Source organism: Candoia aspera, chromosome 1, assembly GCF_035149785.1.
Source record: "Candoia aspera isolate rCanAsp1 chromosome 1, rCanAsp1.hap2, whole genome shotgun sequence".
In the NCBI taxonomy this organism is placed as follows: Eukaryota; Metazoa; Chordata; class Lepidosauria; order Squamata; family Boidae; genus Candoia; species Candoia aspera.
In genome coordinates this window covers 199,540,529-199,561,924 of record NC_086153.1, presented here as the reverse complement: position 1 = coordinate 199,561,924, position 21,396 = coordinate 199,540,529, and the positions used below count along the sequence as shown (strand labels likewise).

Genomic DNA, 21,396 nt, shown 5'->3' with positions numbered 1-21,396 from the left:
AAAATTACTGTAGTCTCTCTGTAAATTCAAAAAGCAAAGAGCCAATAAATAACTTCCAACCTACCCTTAGTGTCATAAATCAAACCCAACCACATCCACTGAGCAAGGCCCCTGAAAAATTGAAACTGCTCAACAACAAAATCGTTTTCATCTTCATCCCTGATATTCAAAAGAGATGCATTTGAATCTGTGGAAACAATTTTAAAAATTAAATCATGGAATGAATTTGGAGGACTTTATAACAATATATTTTTAAAGATTTAAGCAAAGGATCAGATCATAAAAGAGATCTTAAAGTCACTACATTATGTAATGACAGTGGCAAGTTTCACGTTAGACAACATTAGAAAATAATACCCAGGCCATAACACCCTCAATCGACATATCATGCAGCTAAACATAGATATGTACAGCTGGAAAATATGTAGACAGCTGAAGTGTCTTTCTTACAAGGAACAGTTGACGGGGGACTTTCCTAAGAAATCAATACAGCTACAAGCAATAATTGAAGAGGATTACATTTCCAAAGCATGAGAAAGAAGACATGTCCCCAACTTCCACAATTCAGTAAGAAAAGAACAGGAATAAATTCTGGAGGTAATTAATATGTGGAATTCCCTGCCAGAAATTGTAGCAATAGTTTATACAACTTTAAAAGGCCATTAGGGCAAATTCACAGAAAATAGCTGTCAACTTTATTCTTTATTGGTGAATACAGCCTCCTCCAGTTTTAAGAAGTAAATCAACAGCAGCGGTGCTGTGGATCTGTCTATACTATGGTTGTAGGCATTTTCTTGCCAGCCTTGGAAACAGGATGTTGAACTAAATGGGTTATTCTTACAGGTCAGCAAGTTTCTAATACTTTGGCTTCATGTTTATTTTACAAATATTGCATTTCATTAGAGATTACAACTTAGAAGCTTTTTCTCTAGGAAGCCTTCTTACCCTAATGAGAGGACAGGTGGGTATTTAAGAGGCCAATTTTTTTTAATGGTAGCCTAGCAAGGAAATATCTTGACTGAATCTTATGCTAATGAAGTATACAAGTTGACCAACAACTGTTTCTATTATGTTTTATAATTTTGCAGCCAACAAAATACAGATGAGGCCAGAGATGACATATAGTGTAGCTCTCCAGTAACACACAAAACTTAATTCAATCTTCCAACTATGACAATTGTTTAAGTTATATAAATATAACATTCTCTAAATACAGTTACGTTAAAAAAATAATACGGGGTAGCTTTCTCCACATATTGACCAGCTGACAAAGTTTTGCATGCAGCAAGTTACAAATACAGTAATAGATAAAATTAAGGTGCTCTCAGGTCCAAAAATGTTCAAAAAGTATCTGAAGACAAAAAATCAGAACAGACTTTAAAGAGGAACAACTTACTCATTGTCCTGCATAAATGGTTAGCTTCAACTGATCTCAATCCTTTCCATGTAACTTTTGATACTGCAAATGTGTAACAACTGTTTCGATATGCTATCCATGGTGTATTCTTAATCTTGTGTGGACATTTAATTGATTCATAATATGCTTCTTGCTTTTCAGTATCATCTGAAAAAAAAAACCTTTTAAGGCAGTGCTTAGTATCAAAAATACATTCAACCGGCCTACAATACAACTTCCATCAGCTGAGAATTACTGGATGCTTGCCATTGACTGCACCATGGTAATTAATGACATCATTCTATGGTCAGGGAAAATCCAATAAATTTGGCTACCAGGAACGAGAATGCAAAATCAAAAGGATTAGAATGTTAAAATTTCTTTTATAAATCAAGGTCATCAGTATTATTTATCTTTTTTTGGCAGATGGAATGACATTTAGGCAATGCTATGAAAAACACTAGGGCATTTAGAGTGAGTCTCACAGAATCACTAAGTACAATGTTTTAACAGGGGATAAGAATCACATGTGCTTCCTCTTCTTTCCATGCATAAATAAATAAATAAACACACAGACACAGACACAGACACACACACACACACAAATTCGGCCTAATAATACATATTGTCTCATCATCTTAACTAAATGTATTCCCATTCTTCGTTTTCTTTATCTATGGCTTTGCATTCCTTAAGCATGAACTTCTGGTACAAGGACGTCCACAGTCAAGATGGTGGTCGCAGTGCTGTGATAAAACCCCCACCCCTTTGTATGTGCATGTGATATTGATGCATATGTAAAAGGGTTGGCTTTTATTGTGCTGCCTCGACTGCCATCTTGACTTTTATGACATATCCCCACCCCCACGAATGCCACTGTTTTAGTATTTCTCAGGCTAGCTAAATTTGTATTTATTTGTTCTTTGCTGTATGTTCACAGACCAAAAGTTAACACAGAAAGCAAAACAAGCAATTTAAAAAAGGGAAGAATCATAAGAAACAGGCAGCCTTCATTAACCAGTGTATTTGTCAACTTTTTCTATGCACAGATCAGACCAAACACCTTCTAATAGCAATTCTGAAGGTGCAAAATGTTACAACTTTCCCAGGGATTTTGCCAGACTGGTCCCCTAATAAAAAGCACTGAAGCCCAAACATCTGCTAATAAGAGAAAAAGTTAGCTTTTTCATGTAAATGTACTGGAATCTAATAGTTGGCCAGATTAGACTTTTGTACAAATTGGTAGTGTTGTGGAACAGCTCTGCTCTTTAGGCATCTATAAAGAGTTAACTGATGTGAGTGAACAAGAGTGCCAGCACAGTGGCCCGCTACTCAGGTTTTAGTTTTAGGAGCTCTGGCAGAAATCAAGTCCCCCTCCTTGCCATTTTGCCCTTTCTCAGTTGGGCAATGAGTTGAAGTACATCCAAAGTTGAGGCCAGAGGCAAAAAAAAAAGTAGAGCGCCAAGAAGTGCTAGGCACAGGTCTGATTCACTGGATATTATATGAAATAGCTCACAAACTGAGTGACTAAGATCTCCAACAAGATTAACTTACCAGCTCCAGAGCCATGCTTTAGAGCTGGATGGGAGATAAGGCATCAGAAGATGAGTAAGTTGTTTCCCCTTGAACAGCTTATCTCAGCCTTTCCCATTCACCACTTGGCGATCAGTTTCCCCCTTCACAGTTATTTATTTATTTATTTTCTAGCCCGCCTTTATTTTTTTTATAAATAACTCAAGGCAGCGAACATACCTAATACCCCTTCCTCCTCCTATTTCCCCACAACCACCACCCTGTGAGGTGAGTTGGGCTGAGAGAGAGAGACTGGCCCAAGGTCACCCAGCTGGCTTTCATGCCTAAGGCGGGACTAGAATTCCCAGGCTCCTGCTTTCTAGCCTGTTGCCTTAACCACTAGACCAAACCCCCTTTTAAGGTCTAAAAGGCCTTCTGAGAAGGTTAGAATCAGACTCGCCTTGGGTGGAACACATTTATTTATTTATTTAATACACCTTTATTAAATTTATATTACACATAGCAGATAGATGATAAACTATTAGCCTATAATCAATTGTACTGGTATTCCTTCCTCCCCAAAAAGTGAATTCTCCCTCTGAATTGCTGGATGTGAATCTATTTGCAATCTGGAGCCTACAACTGAGAGCAATCTGAGCTAGTCTCCACTCTCCAATATTAATACCTTTATCTTTGGGAGGGTGAGGCCTGAGCAGAGATGGCCTGGCTGGATGAGAATACAGAGTATCAAAATATCAAAAAGGGATTCATGTCTAGCATTCTCTCTCTCTCTCTCTCTCTCTCTCTCATAGCATTCAAGATCATCACAACTTCTGATTTATGAGGAAACTGATGCTAAAAAATAGGCAGGGGAGTGGACTACAGATTTATTTTAGAGAGGGGAAGAAAGAGAATGTGGACCCCTTGAAACTTATTCCAAATTCACAAACCAGTAATTGAGTGGTTGGCACAGTCAGTAAGAATTATGAAAGCACTGGGTGGGTAGCTATGGAATTTTAAGTACATATATAATACGTAATAGTTTATTTTCTATCTTTTTATATAGTTATATATTTTCATTTCTATTTTACAGATCTAAAATATTTCCAAAAGCATTTTCAATGCAAAACTATAGATTCATGACATATAATAATAAGAGAACCCCTACTTCCTGGTAAGTAGCAAATTGCTCCTGGTTTTTCTGTATAACATTCAGATGTTTTCCAGAATCCATCAGTATCCAAATACACACAGTCATCAAGTAAATCTTTGTCTTCTTCAGACCAACGACTGAAGCTAATGTGTTTTTTATCTGACCACTGATAATGTATTCCACCCTAGTAACGTAACAGAAAGAAGAAAGATTAGCTGGATAAAACAAAATACCAATCTGTTCTAGAAGCTATGACAAGAAATAATGGATTTAAAATTCAAGCAAGTAGTTTTTGGATAGATATTAGAAAAAATATCATAACAATAAAAATTTGGAGGTCAACTATGCTAATTACCTATGCCAAATGCTTGTTAGCTTAGAAAAACAAGAACTCAGGGGATGGTGGACTCTGATCTTAGAGCTTAATTGTTTTTGGAAGTTTTTGTATTTAAGCTGGCATATACTTTCTGCATTGTTCATCACACTTTGTCACATAGACTTTTACTGGATAATATGCAAGCTGGACATCCACAGCCTAATATATTGGTAGGATTGAGTTGGAGTCATTTTCTCCCTATCCAGGCTTGTACAACCTCCAAGCACTGAGACAGGACCTCAACAGTCTCACTTGGCTGGTCTGGGGTTGAAAGATATAATTGGATATCATCAGTATATTGATGATATTGAACCCCAAACTGGCAGATAACCTCACCCAGCAGCTTCATGTAGAAAGCTATGCCCCTCCCAACCTGATGATTTATAGAAGTGTTGGCTTTCAGTCCCCATAATCCCTAGGTTGCATGGTCAATGGTCATACTGATTGGAAAGCTTAAGATAATTAAGTCTAATTATCTAACAGGTATCATTTTGGGTAAGATTGCTCTTGAGCTGTGTGGGCATTCCCATGACACTGGATTTGAGAGTGCCGTTGTTTTTTTTTTTAACAAATGCACTGTGCCCACCCTTTAAAGGTGCAAAAAGAATTTATTCCCATCATTAGACATTCTAAAAAGGCATTCATGAGACAGCCATCTGCAACAGGTTTCAGCACTCTCAGTAGCCATAATACTCATATTTTACAGGCATTATTTAAAATATACTCATCCATTTTATCACACTCCTAATATTTTTTATTTCAAGAGTAGGTTTGAAATGAAAAGCAGAACCTTACATCTTTGCTGGAGAGCCCAATCCAGAGCTGGTAGTTACGGAGAGCCGCCTGAGAACCAAGGAAAGCCTGCTGATATTGTTCTGTAATGCTAACCAGCCTCATATTGTTCTTCAGGCATTCCTCCTGGGCATCATGCCATGTCAGGTTCCTCAGAATTATAGTGTAGGTGACATTTTCATATTTCATGGTACCTTCAGGCACTTGTGCTGTCTGGTTTTCTACAGCATCTACAGAAGAATAAGCAGTTGAAGAGGGGAACTGAAATAATATACAATAAAGAATTTTATTTTCAGGAGTAATGGTCAGGGAATAGGTTTTTAACACCCAATACCTTTTGTAGCACATTGTATTTTGGGTGACATACTAAGATTAGAACTGTAGTACTAAATCTCAATGAACCACTTAAATTAATCCAATTGATATACAAAGACAACAATCGAGATTAATTAGTCAGATTTTCCTAGAAATAATTTTAAATACTTGTAAAGAACATCTAATGACAAGCATCATCCTAAAAAGCATTCCTTTTTGGCACAAGAGAAAGAATTATTTCTCCTTCCTCCAAAAAGATGACAGCTGAGCTTGAATCAGGAAGCTTTCAAAAGTAAAACAACATGACACGAAAAGCCAGTAATACAGTGTTCCATCCTAGCTCTCATCCAAGATCAATTTACTTTGGGAGTTACTTTTAAAGTAATTAAATATTACCATAGAAACTGAGCTGCTTTTTAAGACTTCTAGATCCTTACCATCAAGCTCCCCAATGCAGATCCATCAAGGACAGGAGATTTGCAGGTGGCTCTTCTCATATAACTTATTAAACATTTTATGTACCGACTGCGGTATCTGTACATCTAAAATGCCATCTAAAGTAAGAAACAGGTATTTCAAGCCTGTATTTCTCCACCTCACATACCTGGCTGCTTCTGACATATGGCCAAAGACAGAGTATCAGCACAAGAAGTAAAATTCCAAGTTCCTACAAATGACTTGGGGTCATTGAGCAAAACAGCACACTGGTTATTCACTTCCTCATTATATAACTGGGGAAAAAAACAGAAAGATAACATTATATTTGCAGTGCAGGCATCTCCCATGAACAATTCTGAAGCATGATTTAAATCTCTGATACTTATTTATAGTACAATGAAGACACAATTAAATTAAACATGGATGATGTTTGGATGCATTGCTAAATTATGCACCTAACTGCTGCATGAGTAAAATGGGCTTGTCAGCTACCCATACCTCTTGCATTCTAACATAGCTACTTGAAGGAGATGAGGGTCTTGCTTTGGTTTTAAACTCATCGTGGTTTAATGTTCTATCTAGTAGGGATGTGCAAGTTACGCTGAAATCAAAATCAATAACCGTTTTGAGTATTCTAAGTTCAAAACAACACATCCCATATTCTGGAAATGTTCTATCTCCCATCCCATTCTGCAGATTTATTAACACTGGGCGCTTTTAACTAATGAATGAAGCAGTGTAATGACCTGCCTGCCTGCCATCAGCAGCAATCAGAAGGAAAAGCTTTGGTGGAGTGAGGATCGGCATCATCTACCACCTGAAGACCTGAAGGGATATGAAACTGAGTGCGTAACTGCATCCCAAGCAGGAACAGCAGCCAGGGGACTGGCCCCAACTTTTCTTTAGCAAGCGAAAGCATGCAGCCTCCGCTCCTCCACCTGGCTCCTTCTCAGAGAGAAGGGAGGCATCTGGAGCATGTTCTCACATGCCAAAGCAAAGTGAGTATACAGAAAGCTCCCTTCTAGGCTGTGCAGTGTTGCCCAACAACATATCATGTGCCTGACAACCACGCTCCTGCATGAGGTTGTCCCTACGACAGGTGATAAGATGGTGCCCGGTTGCTCACATTGGACACTAACTTGGTAGAACAGCTGATCTTCAAGATCAGGCTCCCACTGCTGGACTTTTCCAACCCAGCCATTGGAAACTGGCTGAAGACTAGCCCCTTTTGTCATCCATGAGACCCTGAGGATGGCAAGTCCCCTTGCCTACTAATTTCACTTGTTAAAGATTCTTTTAATTAAAAAAGTAGTTAGCATGTGGCAAAGGAGAATACCAGCAAAATCCGCTTTTCAAATGATGCCTCTGGGCTCCACCTAAGGGGGTTCTTAGAAAATAAAATGGCATCTAACCGCAGGCTGATGCTTTGCTTGCCCCTCTGGAAACTCTTCTGTGAGAGCTTCCATCACGTGCTCCTAATGTTCTAAATATGTTCAGCGGCCCCAAGCAGTCAGGAATCTTTGCTCTAAACAGTGGCCACCACCCACCACCCATCCAAACGTTCAATGCTGCTGAGTCACCTGGATCAGATGGGTGGTCTGAAGCCACACGATTTTCTGTCAGGACTAACTGTGGACAGCCAACTGACTGGCATGAGAGAAAAATTGCTGCATGCCTGGTAAGTAAATTTATTGCTGTTTTTACATGTTTTTTGCTCATGAAAAATTAGAGTTCATGGGTTATAATGTGATGACTTTGCCCTGGAGGTTCTGCATGTGTTCTGTCTGTGCTTTCTTTTCAGCCTGGTTGCCAAATACAAAGGTTTTACCTCAGTGGGAAACCATAATTCTATTTTATCTTCACTTGTTTTCTGGAACTGTTTCAAGATTTTTTTATTTTTTGTTTTTTACTGTATGTGAACCACCGAGAGTCATATGGAATGTGGCAGCATATAAATGGTAAAACAAATATGTATTTCAGGTAATGATGCTTCACTGTTAAGCATTTAGGTTGTTAAGTACAGAACATGTATCTTTATATGTGCAGTAGAAAGACATCTGAAGCCAACAGCTAGAGAATTATTAAGGTTATCATAGGCTGGACTGAAGTAAATCCACTACAATTGCTTCTTTGCTTGCCCAAGTTCTACAGCTTGTCTGTGGAGGCCGGCTATAGAAAGCATGCCCAGCTTTTGCTTCTGCTCTTTGCTATGGGGAATTTAAAAATATTTTAGGTTCCACCCCCCATCATTCTCTTTAACAATTTTGCTCTAAATTAGATGGAAGGTAGTACTAGCATGGACCACCACTCCATGCACTTTTGTGACTCTGAAATAAAATGAGAGCACAAGAGACCTATTTTGCATTCTCACAGTGTAACTCTCAAAACGTTGAGCTTAATTCTGACTTCAGAATAAATTTTTATTTGTTTCTTGCACAGCCCTGGGGTCTAAATCCAAACCTTTAGTCTTAACTATAATTTACTGAAAGAATCCATTTCAGAAACCTTGAAACAGTTCAGATTTCTGAAGCTGCTTTGTCTCAAAAAAGTTGACCAAATAATTTTGTTTAGTTTTACATATAAACCAGGGAACTGAGATATGAAATAATAGGAAAAAAATGACTGTTACTTTTGTTTTTTTAAAGTTACTCTTTCCTCCCTTTTATTATAATGAAATTAAGCAATAACTGAATATGGAAAGGCCCATGTTATTCTCTTGGTAAAAATATGGAAGGCTGTGCTGTCACCTTCTTCTGAAACTGTTTTTTCAATTTCTTAGTCTAGAATTTCCTGATATTCTCCCATCCCAGTACTAAGAAGGGCTGACCCTGCTTAGCTTTTTCAAGATCGGCCCAGGTTGACTAGGTGATGCTACCTACTGTGACTATAATTAAGCTTCTTACTAAAATTGTATTTCTTAGGCTGCTGTAACAATTATAGCACAAACAATATTTAACATAATGTAAATGATCCCATTGTGCACTTAAACTTCTGAAGAAGGAATTCCACTACAAACTAAATATTCAAAATGGATGGGATAGACTTTCCTATTTTTGACTTCCCATTTCTCCTCTAAATTGGTAAAAGCAAAGCCTTTTTCTGCTTTAAATAAATTGTAGGGAAATCCTATCGTGTGAGAACCATGCCAACAACTCACATCTATCTGAACTTGTCTCGCCTTTCCTTGAAGCAAAGGATGGAAGTTGGCGTAATCTAAATCACTGCCATCAGTCCACTTATTTTCCTGGGTATGCATCTGGATGTATAAACCAATCCAAATCTTTGGGGGCATGCTGGGGAGTAAGGATGTTATAAAATCTGTTGGGAAAGAAGATAAATATTTGCATATTAGGATTAAACACCTAAAGGAATTAATTTACAGATCAGGGGTGTCCCTGATCAATATTGAAGTCAATATTGAAGCCATGCCCCTTTTAACATGCATCACAAGTAAAAAAGGGGGGCAGAGCTTCAACTGCATGGTTGTGGCCACCATCTTGACTTTTTGGACCCCCCACGCCCCTGCTGCATATATAACATGATGGATCTTTTTGTTGTTGATAATTTCCTGATTTTATCAATCAATCATACAGATTATATACTAAGGCTCATTGATGGAATGTATTTATTTTATTTTCTATCCCGCCTTATTTTTTTTATAAAAAACTCAAGGCGGCGAACATACTTAATACTCCTTCCTCCTCCTATGATCCCCACAACAACCACCCTGTGAGGTGGGTTGGGCTGACAGAGAGTGACTGGCCCAAGGTCACCCAGCCGGCTTTCATGCCTAAGGGTGGGACTAGAACTCTCAGTCTTCTGGTTTCTGGCCTGGTGCCTTAACCACTAGACCATCCATGGAAGAAGATCCCCAGTGTCCACGCCTGAGTTCACTTACCTGTAAACACGGGCAGAGGCAGTCTGCATTGCACTCAATTGTTCCTTCTTCAGACCACAGTCATTTCTATTCTCTTCCACAAAGATATCACTACCGTGCTGTGCTTTTTATGTCCCACACATTATATTGTCATCTCAAAGGATGGTAAAAGACTGTTTCTATTTGTTGGACATTCAGAGATTAGTGCCTTCTAGTTAGTTGGGGGGAGTGTTATTAATCACTGCTGCTCTTTTTAGCTATGAGAATGAGAAAGTTCTCTGTTTTTGTTTTATTTATTGTAAACTGCCTGAAGTCTGGTGTAGAAATATTATAATTAATTCATAAAAAATAATATAGCTAATAATAAGGAAATACAGTGCTTACATTCACACCCACACAGCTTGTGACAATTCTCAGTTTTAATTTAAAAACTGGGAACCTCTTAAGATTTTGAAAGAATAGAGATGATACCAACTGTAAAATTATAGTGCATTCCCAAATAATAGTAATAGTCACTGTCCCTAATTTTTTTTTGGAACAGGCAGTTTTCTACTACACCAAGGGGAAGGGGACATGCGGGGACATGCAAGAAGAATGATAATCAGAGATTTAGCAAAACAAACAGGGTATCTGCAGAATTCTCTGCCCTTTATGTGTGTGCATGTGATGTCAAAACACTTGTACAAAAGGGGAAGAGGATGCATCACAAGGCTGGTTTTGTGATTTGTCTCCCCCCCAGTGGATGTCCATGAAGAGAACTTTTGTATCATTTCATACGCAAAGCCTTTCCCAGGAGCAGGTCCATGTACAACTTCAAGTAATCAAGTTACAACATTTACGTATATGGGAAAGAGTCCTGAGACACAGAGCTATGTATGGAATGTCTTCTCTTACCTTGTTCAGCTTGGCTTTTGATGGAAGGAAGGTATCCTCCTAAAGATTGACAATATTCGTCTGCTTTTTTAAATGTCAAGTCCTGGGGGGTCACCTTTCGATAACACTGTAAAAGGTTTTTTTTCCAATGTAACATCTAATGTACATATTTCACAAACACTTTTGATAGTTGTTTAAACTGTGTTTACATAGTAGCCCAACATCAAGTTTGTCAGTTGCAAGTTATTACAGATCTTTAAATGACCATTAAGTAACCATTTCAAATCACCTTCTGAGGACTGAGGTATAAAGTTCAGAATCCCAAATTATTTATGCTTTACCTTATTCAGGAACAAACCCCAATTTTCAGGACAGCTTCCCTGAGGTGGTTTATAGACTGGTTCACCTGTCTCCAATAACGATGCATTATATCTCTCACAAATGAAAGGGAGTTTTGTGCTGCAACTTAATGCACTGTCTGCAGAATCATAAATAGAGAATGGTTATGCTGATACGCCCTTACTCAAAGGCCTCTCACTAAGTTTAATATATAAAATAAAATAGGGTTTTAATTGATGATTGTTTTTAATATTCTTGGTTGCAAATTTAATTTTAAGCTTTAAACTAAAAAGAGTCCTCAGTTGTTGGGATAAGTTTAACACTGAATGAATGAATGGATATATTAATGAATGAATGAGTAAGACCTCTTGGTCAGAAGCAAAGCCCACAGATGGTCCCATGTTCAACCAGAGGATTTTTAGTTAAAACTACTTTAGGTAATAACCAGTCAGAAAATATTTCTGCTTGAAAGTTGGAGAGTTGCTATCAATGTTGGACTAGTAAGATCATTTGTTTGATTTAGCCCTGAAACTGCAAGTTCAGTAATAAAATGAAAAATGTTAAGAGAAGCATATTAAGTATCAGAACAATCCAAATCCTCAGATCCAGCAGGCTGAAAACAGTTAGGATGATATGGACAGGAGATAAATGGTGGAAGCAGATAAAATTCCTATAGATGGCAACACGCTTACAGCCTCAGAACAGTTATTTTGGAGGCACAAACTTTAACCTGTTTACCTCCTGTTGCTTTCAATTAAAATAAGTATATAAGCAAAAAGATCCAGGAGGCTAAAGAGCAACCACTTACATTTTCTGACCTGGCTGACTCAAGTTGGCAGAATTTGAGATTAAAAATTATGTAGTAGGAAGCAAGAATCCCACAAAGAAAAGCTCATTAGGAGAGAGTCTGAGAACATTTCTCAAAATGTAAACTTGTTAAAAAAAAAATTAAAGCTATTACCTCTGAACCAGGATCGATAAGAGATATGCCAGCATTTTCTGAAGTAATGTTCATAATAGCGTGGAAAAAAGCTTAAGAAAAAAGAAATAGAGTATTATTTATTTTTTTTAAAAAGGGAACAAGGTACATACAGCCACAGGGTGGTATGCCAGCAGTACAGTCAGGGATAGAATGATGGAACGTCCTCAATGACATCATCATGCAAATGTTACACCTTACATCAAATATCAAGATACAAGTACATAACTGCAGCATTTACATGATAGTGTAATGTGGTAAAATTAAGAGAAGGAAGCATTGGCATCTTTTTTTTGGTACCGCTAGTGCACAGACCTGCTCCTTTTGTCCACATGTATGAGACATAAGAAGGAGGAAGGGCTTGGTTCACGATCGCACTTCAACCATCCTGCCTGTTTCAACCCCACCCAGGTGGGTGCCACTGGCAGTAAGGCCCAATCGAGAGCGAGACTGACAGGAGGGGGAGGACGGCTCCACCAGTGCTCCAATTCCAATCCTGGTAAAAGCTCCACATCTTCAATTTGCATGAAATAACATCTGAACTTTGAGGTTTTCTTTTGGTCTGGGGCTCAATCGGTGGAGGGAGAATCTGGCTCAGGACAACTACATTTGTATGCCAAGATACTTCCTGAAAACTGTATTCTCTCCTTGGGTGCTTTGAACTTAGCCTGCTCTTTCTGCAAAGACTCATCTGGCCTCTAATTTTACAATTGTTTTCAGTACCAGGGAAAGTTCTTTTAGCTTTGGCTATATTACAGCCTATGGATCACCCCCCACCCCGAATGGTGTTTTACTGGATTAATGCTTTTTTTATATTCTTATTGCTTCTTTGCTGTCTTACAATCTTTTACAGTTCCTTTGGGTTTTAAATGGATTGTTTTCACTTTGTTTTATTACAGCTTGCCCTGTAAATTTCTACCCTTAACAGTAATTGAAAATAATCAATAATTAGACAGTAATAATCAGAATGTAATACAAAAGTAACAAGAATCCCTCCACCCTTGCCCCCAGTTGTTTGGGATGAATGTTCAGGAACTGAGTCAATTATTTTACCACACTAAGTTTAGCTTTCCTTTAGGCCTAAGGTTCAAGAAGCACAAAACCTTTAGAGCTGAAATTGCTTTTTCTTCTGTCCACTCATTCAATTTCCTTGCGAGTCTTCCTTTTTAGTTTGTGAGCCTGAGGACAGGAACTAGCTCCTCTACTCATATTTGTCAGCTGATCTGATAGCCTTTTTTGACTAAAGGTTGGAGGTAAAATTATTTGGAATGAATGAATGACTGAATAAATAAATAAATAAGAAAGTTGGGTGCCAACAGCACTTGTAGATCACACAGAAATTGTAGAGAACTGTATACCTATAACAGATTTGATTTGATTTGATTTAATTATTTAGGAATTCTGAACTGTCTTCAGCTTAACATCTCTAGGTTGGCTGACGATAAAACCATCTATTAAAAAATACAAAGGTGTAGTAATGGGACTGTAACAGAATGAAGAGCACTGGGCAATAATTCTACAAGTGGTAACATAACCAAGACTAATAGACTTTCTGAACGCTGAAAACTGTAAGCACTAGCTCCCGGGCAGCCTCCAGAGCTGGGACATGACAAAAGAGAAGATAGTTTTTCCAATCACTACTCAGATGAAGTCTGATGGGAAGACATTCAGTTAAGTGCCCAGGTTATCATCTGGAGGGATTTATGTAAAATCAAATGCTACCTCAGACACCAAGATCACAAGTCTTCAGAGGATGAACCCCTGAACTGCGTCCACAAACAAAACACAAACACTTGAACTACTAGCAAGAAGGTTCATCAAATGTGCAATGATGTAGCAGCTTCAGTGCTGGGTTATGGCACTCAGTGTTTAAATCCCCATCTGAACTGAGTAGCTCTAGACAAGACACTCTCAGTTCAACCTAATTTGGAAGTTTTTGCTAAGATGTGGAATTACTTGGCATATGCTACCCAAGGCCTTAGCAGTGGCAGCTCCAGTCCAACCTTGTCTGGGCTTGGAAGCCTAGAAAGTTGGGCGTGGTTAGTATTTGGATGGGAGACCTCCAGGGAATACCAGGGCTGTAGGCTGGACTAGGAAGTGAAAAATCATCCTGAAAGAAGACAAGGGCAACCTACTTCCCTATAATTGCCAAGAAGACTATTACTGAGGTCACCAGGAGTTGAGCTCGACTCCAAGGAGATTTTACTTTGTATTTCTATGCTACCCAGGAACCTGGGAGAATGGATGCAGCATGAGTGTGATGATCCTACTGTTACACACAGTGAAAACTTGAGACTAATGTGATAAGCTGCCCCCCACACACACACCCCTTGCTTTTTTTCCTTGTCCATTTGCATTTTAAAATAAAATTGGACTGGGTCCAGAGACATGCTCCCACAGGGGGAGAGCGTCTCCAACAAACTGAAGGGTCTTTCCTAATGTTGCACCACCCCCAAAAGGGAATGAACAAAGAGAAACAAAATTCAAAGGCATGCCTCCAACTGCCCAATTTTTCATAAAAGGTGCAAAAAAACTGGTACTAGCACAATCACTTGCACTAAATCTTGCAAAACACTGCCTTCTGCTAGCTCATGTGCAACTGTTTATGGAACAGGAAAGTAGCAAACCTTTGACCAATCCATTCTATTCTTAAATTTCTACTTGAACCACTGTAAAAATATGTTTTAAGGACAAAATGTATTCTTAAAACAAATTACCAGCCCCTGAGATTTACCATTCAGTATCTGACCTTCAGCCATATGTGGTAGATACAGCATCACATATAGTAAATAATTTTCATAAAATAAACAATCTTTAGAACAACACAGACTGATGTTTCTACTTACTGAGAACGGTAGCGACTTGGAGGACTTCTGTATTTCAGCCACCAGTTCTGATTCTCGTCCAGTAACTGCCAAAAGCAGATTGTATTAGCATGAAATGCAATATCCAATGTCACACCTCTTCCATTCAATACTGAAAAATATTTCTCAGTTGCATGAGAGTGTGGCAATCTTTGAGAAGAAGATAAAAAGCCTCATGACTCTTGGTTTGTTATATGTTCATCTCAACTCCTTTTTAGGGAGCTCTAATATCCAATCCCTTCAGCAAAGGATCGCTACCTTGTCGTGGTACTGGAGCTTGAGCACCTCAATGATGCCATGAGCTAAACCGTGAAGGGCCACCCAAGACGGGAAGGTCATGACAGAGAGGTCAGACTAAATGCGATCCCTGGGGAAGGTAATAGCAACCCACCCCAGTATTCTTGCCGTGAAAACTAAATGGATCAGTACAACCAGAGAGATGTCGGTATACCATCGGAAGATGAGACCCCCAGGTCGGAAGATGGTCAAAATGCTACTGGGGAGGAACAGAGGATGAGTTCAACTAGCCCCAGACGTGATGACGCAGCTAGCTCAAAGCCGAAAGGATGGCTAGCAGCCGACGGTGCTGGCGGTGAACGGCGAATCCAATGTTCTAAGGATCAACACACCATTGGAACCTGGAATGTAAGATCTATGAGCCAGGGCAAATTGGATGTGGTTATTGGTGAGATGTCAAGATTAAAGATAGACATTTTAGGCATCAGTGAACTGAAATGGACTGGAATGGGCCACTTCACATCAAATGACCACCAGATCTACTACTGTGGACAAGAGGGCCACAGAAGAAATGGAGTAGCCTTCATAATTAATAGTCAAGTGGTGAAAGCAGTGCTTGGATACAATCCAAAAAACGACAGAATGATCTCAATTCGAATTCAGGGCAAGCCATCTAACATCACAGTGATCCAAATATACGCCCCAACCACAAATGCTGAAGAAGCTGAAGTAGAGCAGTTCTATGAGGATCTGCAGCACCTACTGGATGACACGCCTAAAAGAGATGTTATTTTCATCACAGGAGACTGGAATGCTAAGGTGGGCAGTCAAATGACACCTGGAATTACAGGTAAGTATGGCCTGGGAGAACAAAACGAAGCAGGACATAGGCTGATAGAATTTTGCCAAGACAATTCACTCTGCATAACAAACACTCTCTTCCAACAACCTAAGAGACGGCTTTATACATGGACTTCACCAGACGGACAACACCGAAATCAGATTGACTACATCCTTTGCAGCCAAAGGTGGCGGACATCTGTACAGTCGGTAAAAACAAGACCTGGAGCTGACTGTAGTTCCGATCACGAACTTCTTCTTGCACAAGTTAGGATCAGAGTAAAGAGATTAGGGAAGACCCACAGATCAGCTAGATATGAGCTCACTAATATTCCTAAGGAATATGCAGTGGAGGTGAAGAATCGATTTAAGGGACTGGACTTAGTAGATAGGGTCCCGGAAGAACTCTGGACAGAAGTTCGCAGCATTGTTCAGGAGGCGGCAACAAAATACATCCCAAAGAAAGAGAAAACCAAGAAGGCAAAATGGCTGTCTGCTGAGACACTAGAAGTAGCCCAAGAAAGAAGGAAAGCAAAAGGCAACAGTGATAGGGGGAGATATGCCCAATTAAATGCAAAATTCCAGAGGTTAGCCAGAAGAGAGAAGGAATTATTTTTAAACAAGCAATGCGCGGAAGTGGAAGAAGACAATAGAATAGGAAGGACAAGAGACCTCTTCCAGAAACTTAGAAACATCGGAGGTAAATTCCAGGCAAAAATGGGTATGATCAAAAACAAAGATGGCAAGGACCTAACAGAAGAAAAAGAGATCAAGAAAAGGTGGCAAGAATATACAGAAGACCTGTATAGGAAGGATAACAATATTGAGGATAGCTTTGACGGTGTGGTCAGCGAGCTAGAGCCAGACATCCTGAAGAGTGAGGTTGAATGGGCCTTAAGAAGCATTGCTAATAACAAGGCAGCAGGAGACGATGGCATCCCAGCTGAACTGTTCAAAATCTTGCAAGATGATGCTGTCAAGGTAATGCATGCTATATGCCAGAAAATTTGGAAAACACAAGAATGGCCATCAGATTGGAAAAAATCAACTTATATCCCCATACCAAAAAAGGGGAACACTAAAGAATGTTCAAACTATCGAACAGTGGCACTCATTTCACATGCCAGTAAGGTAATGCTCAAGATCCTGCAAGGTAGACTTCAGCACTTCATGGAGCGAGAATTGCCAGATGTACAAGCTGGGTTTAGAAAAGGCAGAGGAACTAGAGACCAAATTGCCAATATCCGCTGGATAATGGAAAAAGCCAGGGAATTTCAGAAAAACATCTGTTTCTGTTTTATTGACTATTCTAAAGCCTTTGACTGTGTGGACCATAAGAAATTGTGGCAAGTTCTTAGTGGTATGGGGATACCAAGTCATCTTGTATGCCTCCTGAAGAATCTGTATAACGACCAGGTAGTGACAGTAAGAACAGACCACGGAACAATGGACTGGTATAAGATTGGGAAAGGAGTACGGCAGGGCTGTATACTCTCACCCTACCTATTCAACTTGTATGCAGAACACATCATGCGACATGCTGGGCTTGAGGAATCCAAGGCTGGAGTTAAAATCTCTGGAAGAAACATTAACAATCTCAGATATGCAGATGATACCACTTTGATGGCTGAAAGTGAAGAGGAACTGAGGAGCCTTATGATGAAGGTGAAAGAAGAAAGTGCAAAAGCTGGCTTGCAGCTAAACCTCAAAGAAATCAAGATTATGGCAACCAGCTTGATTGATAATTGGCAAATAGAGGGAGAAAATGTAGAAGCAGTGAAAGACTTTGTATTTCTAGGTGCAAAGATTACTGCAGATGCTGACTGCAGTCAGGAAATGAGAAGACGCTTAATCCTTGGGAGAAGAGCAATGACAAATCTCGATAAAATAGTTAAGAGCAGAGACATCACACTGACGACAAAGGTCTGCATAGTTAAAGCAATGGTGTTGTCCTAACAGCCAGAAAACACGCTGAGACAAGGAACTGGTCTCTAATATTTATTGCTAGTACTTAACAGGAATCCTAACAAACTGAAGAAGCGTGGGAAAACCCAGACATATAAACCCCAAAGGTTAAGGCGGTCCTGATCTGTGTCTCTTTGAATGGCTGACCAATTCCTCAGTGCTACGCATGCGCTTGACAGTCTGGATGGGAGCCCCCTGCTCGCCATCCTTACTCATGACAGGTGTTCCCCGTAGTAACATATGGCTGCGAGAGCTGGACCATAAGGAAGGCTGAGAGAAGGAAGATAGATGCTTTTGAACTGTGGTGTTGGAAGAAAATTCTGAGAGTGCCTTGGACTGCAAGAAGATCAAACCAGTCCATCCTCCAGGAAATAAAGCCAGACTGCTCACTTGAGGGAACGATATTAAAGGCAAAACTGAAATACTTTGGCCACATAATGAGAAGACAGGACAGCCTGGAGAAGATGCTGATGCTAGGGAGAGTGGAAGGCAAAAGGAAGACGGGCCGACCAAGGGCAAGATGGATGGATGATATTCTAGAGGTGACGGACCCGTCCCTGGGGGAGCTGGGGGTGTTGACGACCGACAGGAAGCTCTGGCGTGGGCTGGTCCATGAAGTCACGAAGAGTCGGAAGCGACTAAACGAATAAACAACAAAATATCCAATCCTCAGCCCAATGTAAAAACATTTCCACAACCACAGTAATAAAGAAGTGCAAAGTCCACTGCAGCACAGCATCTGCAGTCAACATTTCTAATACTGCTAGTGCCATAAGACAATGTATTACAATGTATAAGAAATTATAAATTGTTTACCATATATTTGATCTAGTGGTTAGGGCAATGGGCTAGAAACCAGGAGACCGGGAGTTCTAGTCCTGCCTGAGGCATGGAAGCCGGCTGGGTGACCTTGGGCCAGTCACTCTCTCTCAGCCCAACCCACCTCACAGGGTGGTTGTTGTGGGGAAAATAGGAGGAGGAAGGAGTATGAGGTATGTTCGCCATCTTGAGTTATTTATAACAATAATAAAGGCAGGATAGAAAATAGATAAATAAATGAATGAATGAATGCAGGACTATGAAAAAACAGCATGGTTTAATACAGGCACGTCAGAGGTAAAGGAAACATTATATCTAGGTATCTTATTAAATCATAAGACTGGTTTTGTGGTAAATGCAGTTCATGCTGACTTCACCTGCAGTTTGATCCAACTAAGAACCCATCCATGGTTTCCCAAGCTTTGTACGGTATGTAGTTGTATTCTTACTTGGCACATGCTCATATCTACTGCAAGTGCAGCGCAAGACCTGCTTTGCCCCTCCCCCACAACTATGCTGTCAGGTAGGTTGGGCTAAGAGAAAGCGCTGGCCCAAAGCCAGCCAATGAACTTCTGTGGCTGATGTGGGATTAGAACCTGGACCTCCCTGTTAACCACTCCACTGGCTCCCAATGTGAATGCAGGATACTCTCTTAACTTTCCAGAAAAAAAAATTAGAGAAAGCAGCAGCCATAGTTTGCTTCAGTTATGGCGACTGGCTTCATTCTCTGGCTTCTTCCAAGTGGACAAACCCAAATTCACCATTAAAATATCATAATAATCACCCCAAAGGTAACTTTCCATTGTTGTACCTATTAGCAGACAGAGCAGTAGTGGCGCACAGGAGATGTCTCTGCGAAGGCAGCCATCCCACCAGGTGCAGGTATGGGCAACCCACAGGCATCATGTGATCTCCAGAGTCACCCAGATCTGACTGCTGACTTTTAGCTACAAATTACTGAATAACAGCAACATGATTTCCTACTCAATTTTGCGGAAAACAAGAGGAATTTGCCTCTGATGGGATTAATGCATTTCTAAAAAAATCCTTCACCGAAATCCTCAGAGAAAAGGGATGCTGGCAGTCATTTCACATAATCGAAATTACCCAAAATATAAATTAGTGCATTACCTTTGCTATTCTGTTTAGAATTCCATTCAGTGCTGTGAAAGAGGTTACATAAGCTAAGTCACTTCCATTCTTAGAACAATACAAGGAAGCTTCTTGATAGCTCAAATACTTATTTGGCACAAACCAGAATTCTGACCCATCAATATTCACTGCTGGCCCATGAATTCCTTCTTCATCTACAAAGGAAGAAAATCATATACAGAAGTTTATAGTCAGTACAATCTAGCAAGGCAACTCTTTCCATGCAATTTTGGAATCACCATGTAACAGGGAGGCTGAGTGAATCAAGGTTAAAAATACTGGGCGTTAATATAACAAACTTAAGAGTCAAATGATTGTACTTGACTTAAATTTCCCATTAAGTGATTTCAAGCAAAGGCATTACAACTCACTTCATTACACAACCATTTCGCTAAAATTAAGAAGTTTATTAACATTCTTCCAGAATTAAACAGACCAATTTTCTTACTAATTACATATTTTAATCAATTCACCAGCTCAAGAAAGACTGAGTTACGTCTAAAACTGTTTTGTGAATGGTCATGTTGGGAAGGTAATTATCACAGTCCGTAACCTCTGCATTTCATTTCCTTATGACTTAATGATTTACAATCAACCAACTCATCATACTAACTATTATGGGCAACTGTGTGGAGTAGGAGTAAATGACATATGCTTCATGACATCCACATACAAATAACATGATTTATGTACTTGCATCAGATGTCATGACATGGTGCATCATTTATGCAATGACATCATGACATGTGTCAACGTTTTGATATCACAGAATCATAGTGTTGGAAGGAACCTTAAAGATCATGTACTCTACTTAATGCATGCTCCACTACAGGTAGTTCTTGCTTAACAACCATTCGTTCAGTGACCATTTGAAGTTATGGCGGCACTGAACCAATGGTACCTATGCCTGGTCCCCAAAGTGACAGCCGTTGCAGCACCCCCATGGTCACATGATCAAAATTCGGGCACTTAGCAGCCTGCCCACACTTACAACCGCAGGGGCACTTCAACTCCCCATCTATCTTCCCATCTCTGCCCTTTTGCCTGCCCTGCACAGTGGCAGTGCTGGCACTGAAGTAGAGGCCCAGGGCCTTCAGCAGTCTCAGCCGGCCATCCCCCCAAGGCCTCTACTTGAGCCTCAGTGCTGCTGGCACTGCCGCCACCAAGGAGCACTGCCTCAAGTCCCACACCGCAGCCAGCTGCCCCAGCACCACAGTGCAAAGCCCCAGCTGCCCCCACCTCCCTTTGCTCCACAGCCCTGCCTCCCCTAGCTGACCTTCACCTTCCTAGAGCTGTGTGCGCCCTTCTCCAAATCACGCACTGCCTCCTTGCAATGCTTTGGAAGGCCTCAGAAGCATTGTGAGAAGCATCATGAAAAGGCAATATGCGATTTGGAGAGGGGCAGGCACGGCCTTCTCATGAGCTTTTGGAAGGCCTCAGAAGCATTGTGAAAAGTACTGTGAGAAGGC

General features: G+C 40.1%; 1 protein-coding gene across 1 annotated transcript in view; it reads right to left on the bottom strand.

Moving 5' to 3' along the window:
* LY75 (lymphocyte antigen 75) overlaps nucleotides 1–21,396 on the bottom strand; it is an 81,563-nt gene that overhangs the window by 17,084 nt on the left and 43,083 nt on the right. Inside the window, exons 18-28 of the mRNA XM_063318315.1 lie at nucleotides 19,907–20,082; nucleotides 14,897–14,961; nucleotides 12,033–12,103; nucleotides 11,074–11,210; nucleotides 10,754–10,859; nucleotides 9,140–9,300; nucleotides 6,149–6,275; nucleotides 5,233–5,459; nucleotides 4,077–4,245; nucleotides 1,397–1,564; nucleotides 65–187 (exon numbers count right to left, since the gene is read on the bottom strand). Coding sequence (XP_063174385.1) covers nucleotides 65–187; nucleotides 1,397–1,564; nucleotides 4,077–4,245; nucleotides 5,233–5,459; nucleotides 6,149–6,275; nucleotides 9,140–9,300; nucleotides 10,754–10,859; nucleotides 11,074–11,210; nucleotides 12,033–12,103; nucleotides 14,897–14,961; nucleotides 19,907–20,082 — 1,530 coding nt within the window. The remainder of the gene's footprint in view (nucleotides 1–64; nucleotides 188–1,396; nucleotides 1,565–4,076; nucleotides 4,246–5,232; nucleotides 5,460–6,148; nucleotides 6,276–9,139; nucleotides 9,301–10,753; nucleotides 10,860–11,073; nucleotides 11,211–12,032; nucleotides 12,104–14,896; nucleotides 14,962–19,906; nucleotides 20,083–21,396) is intronic.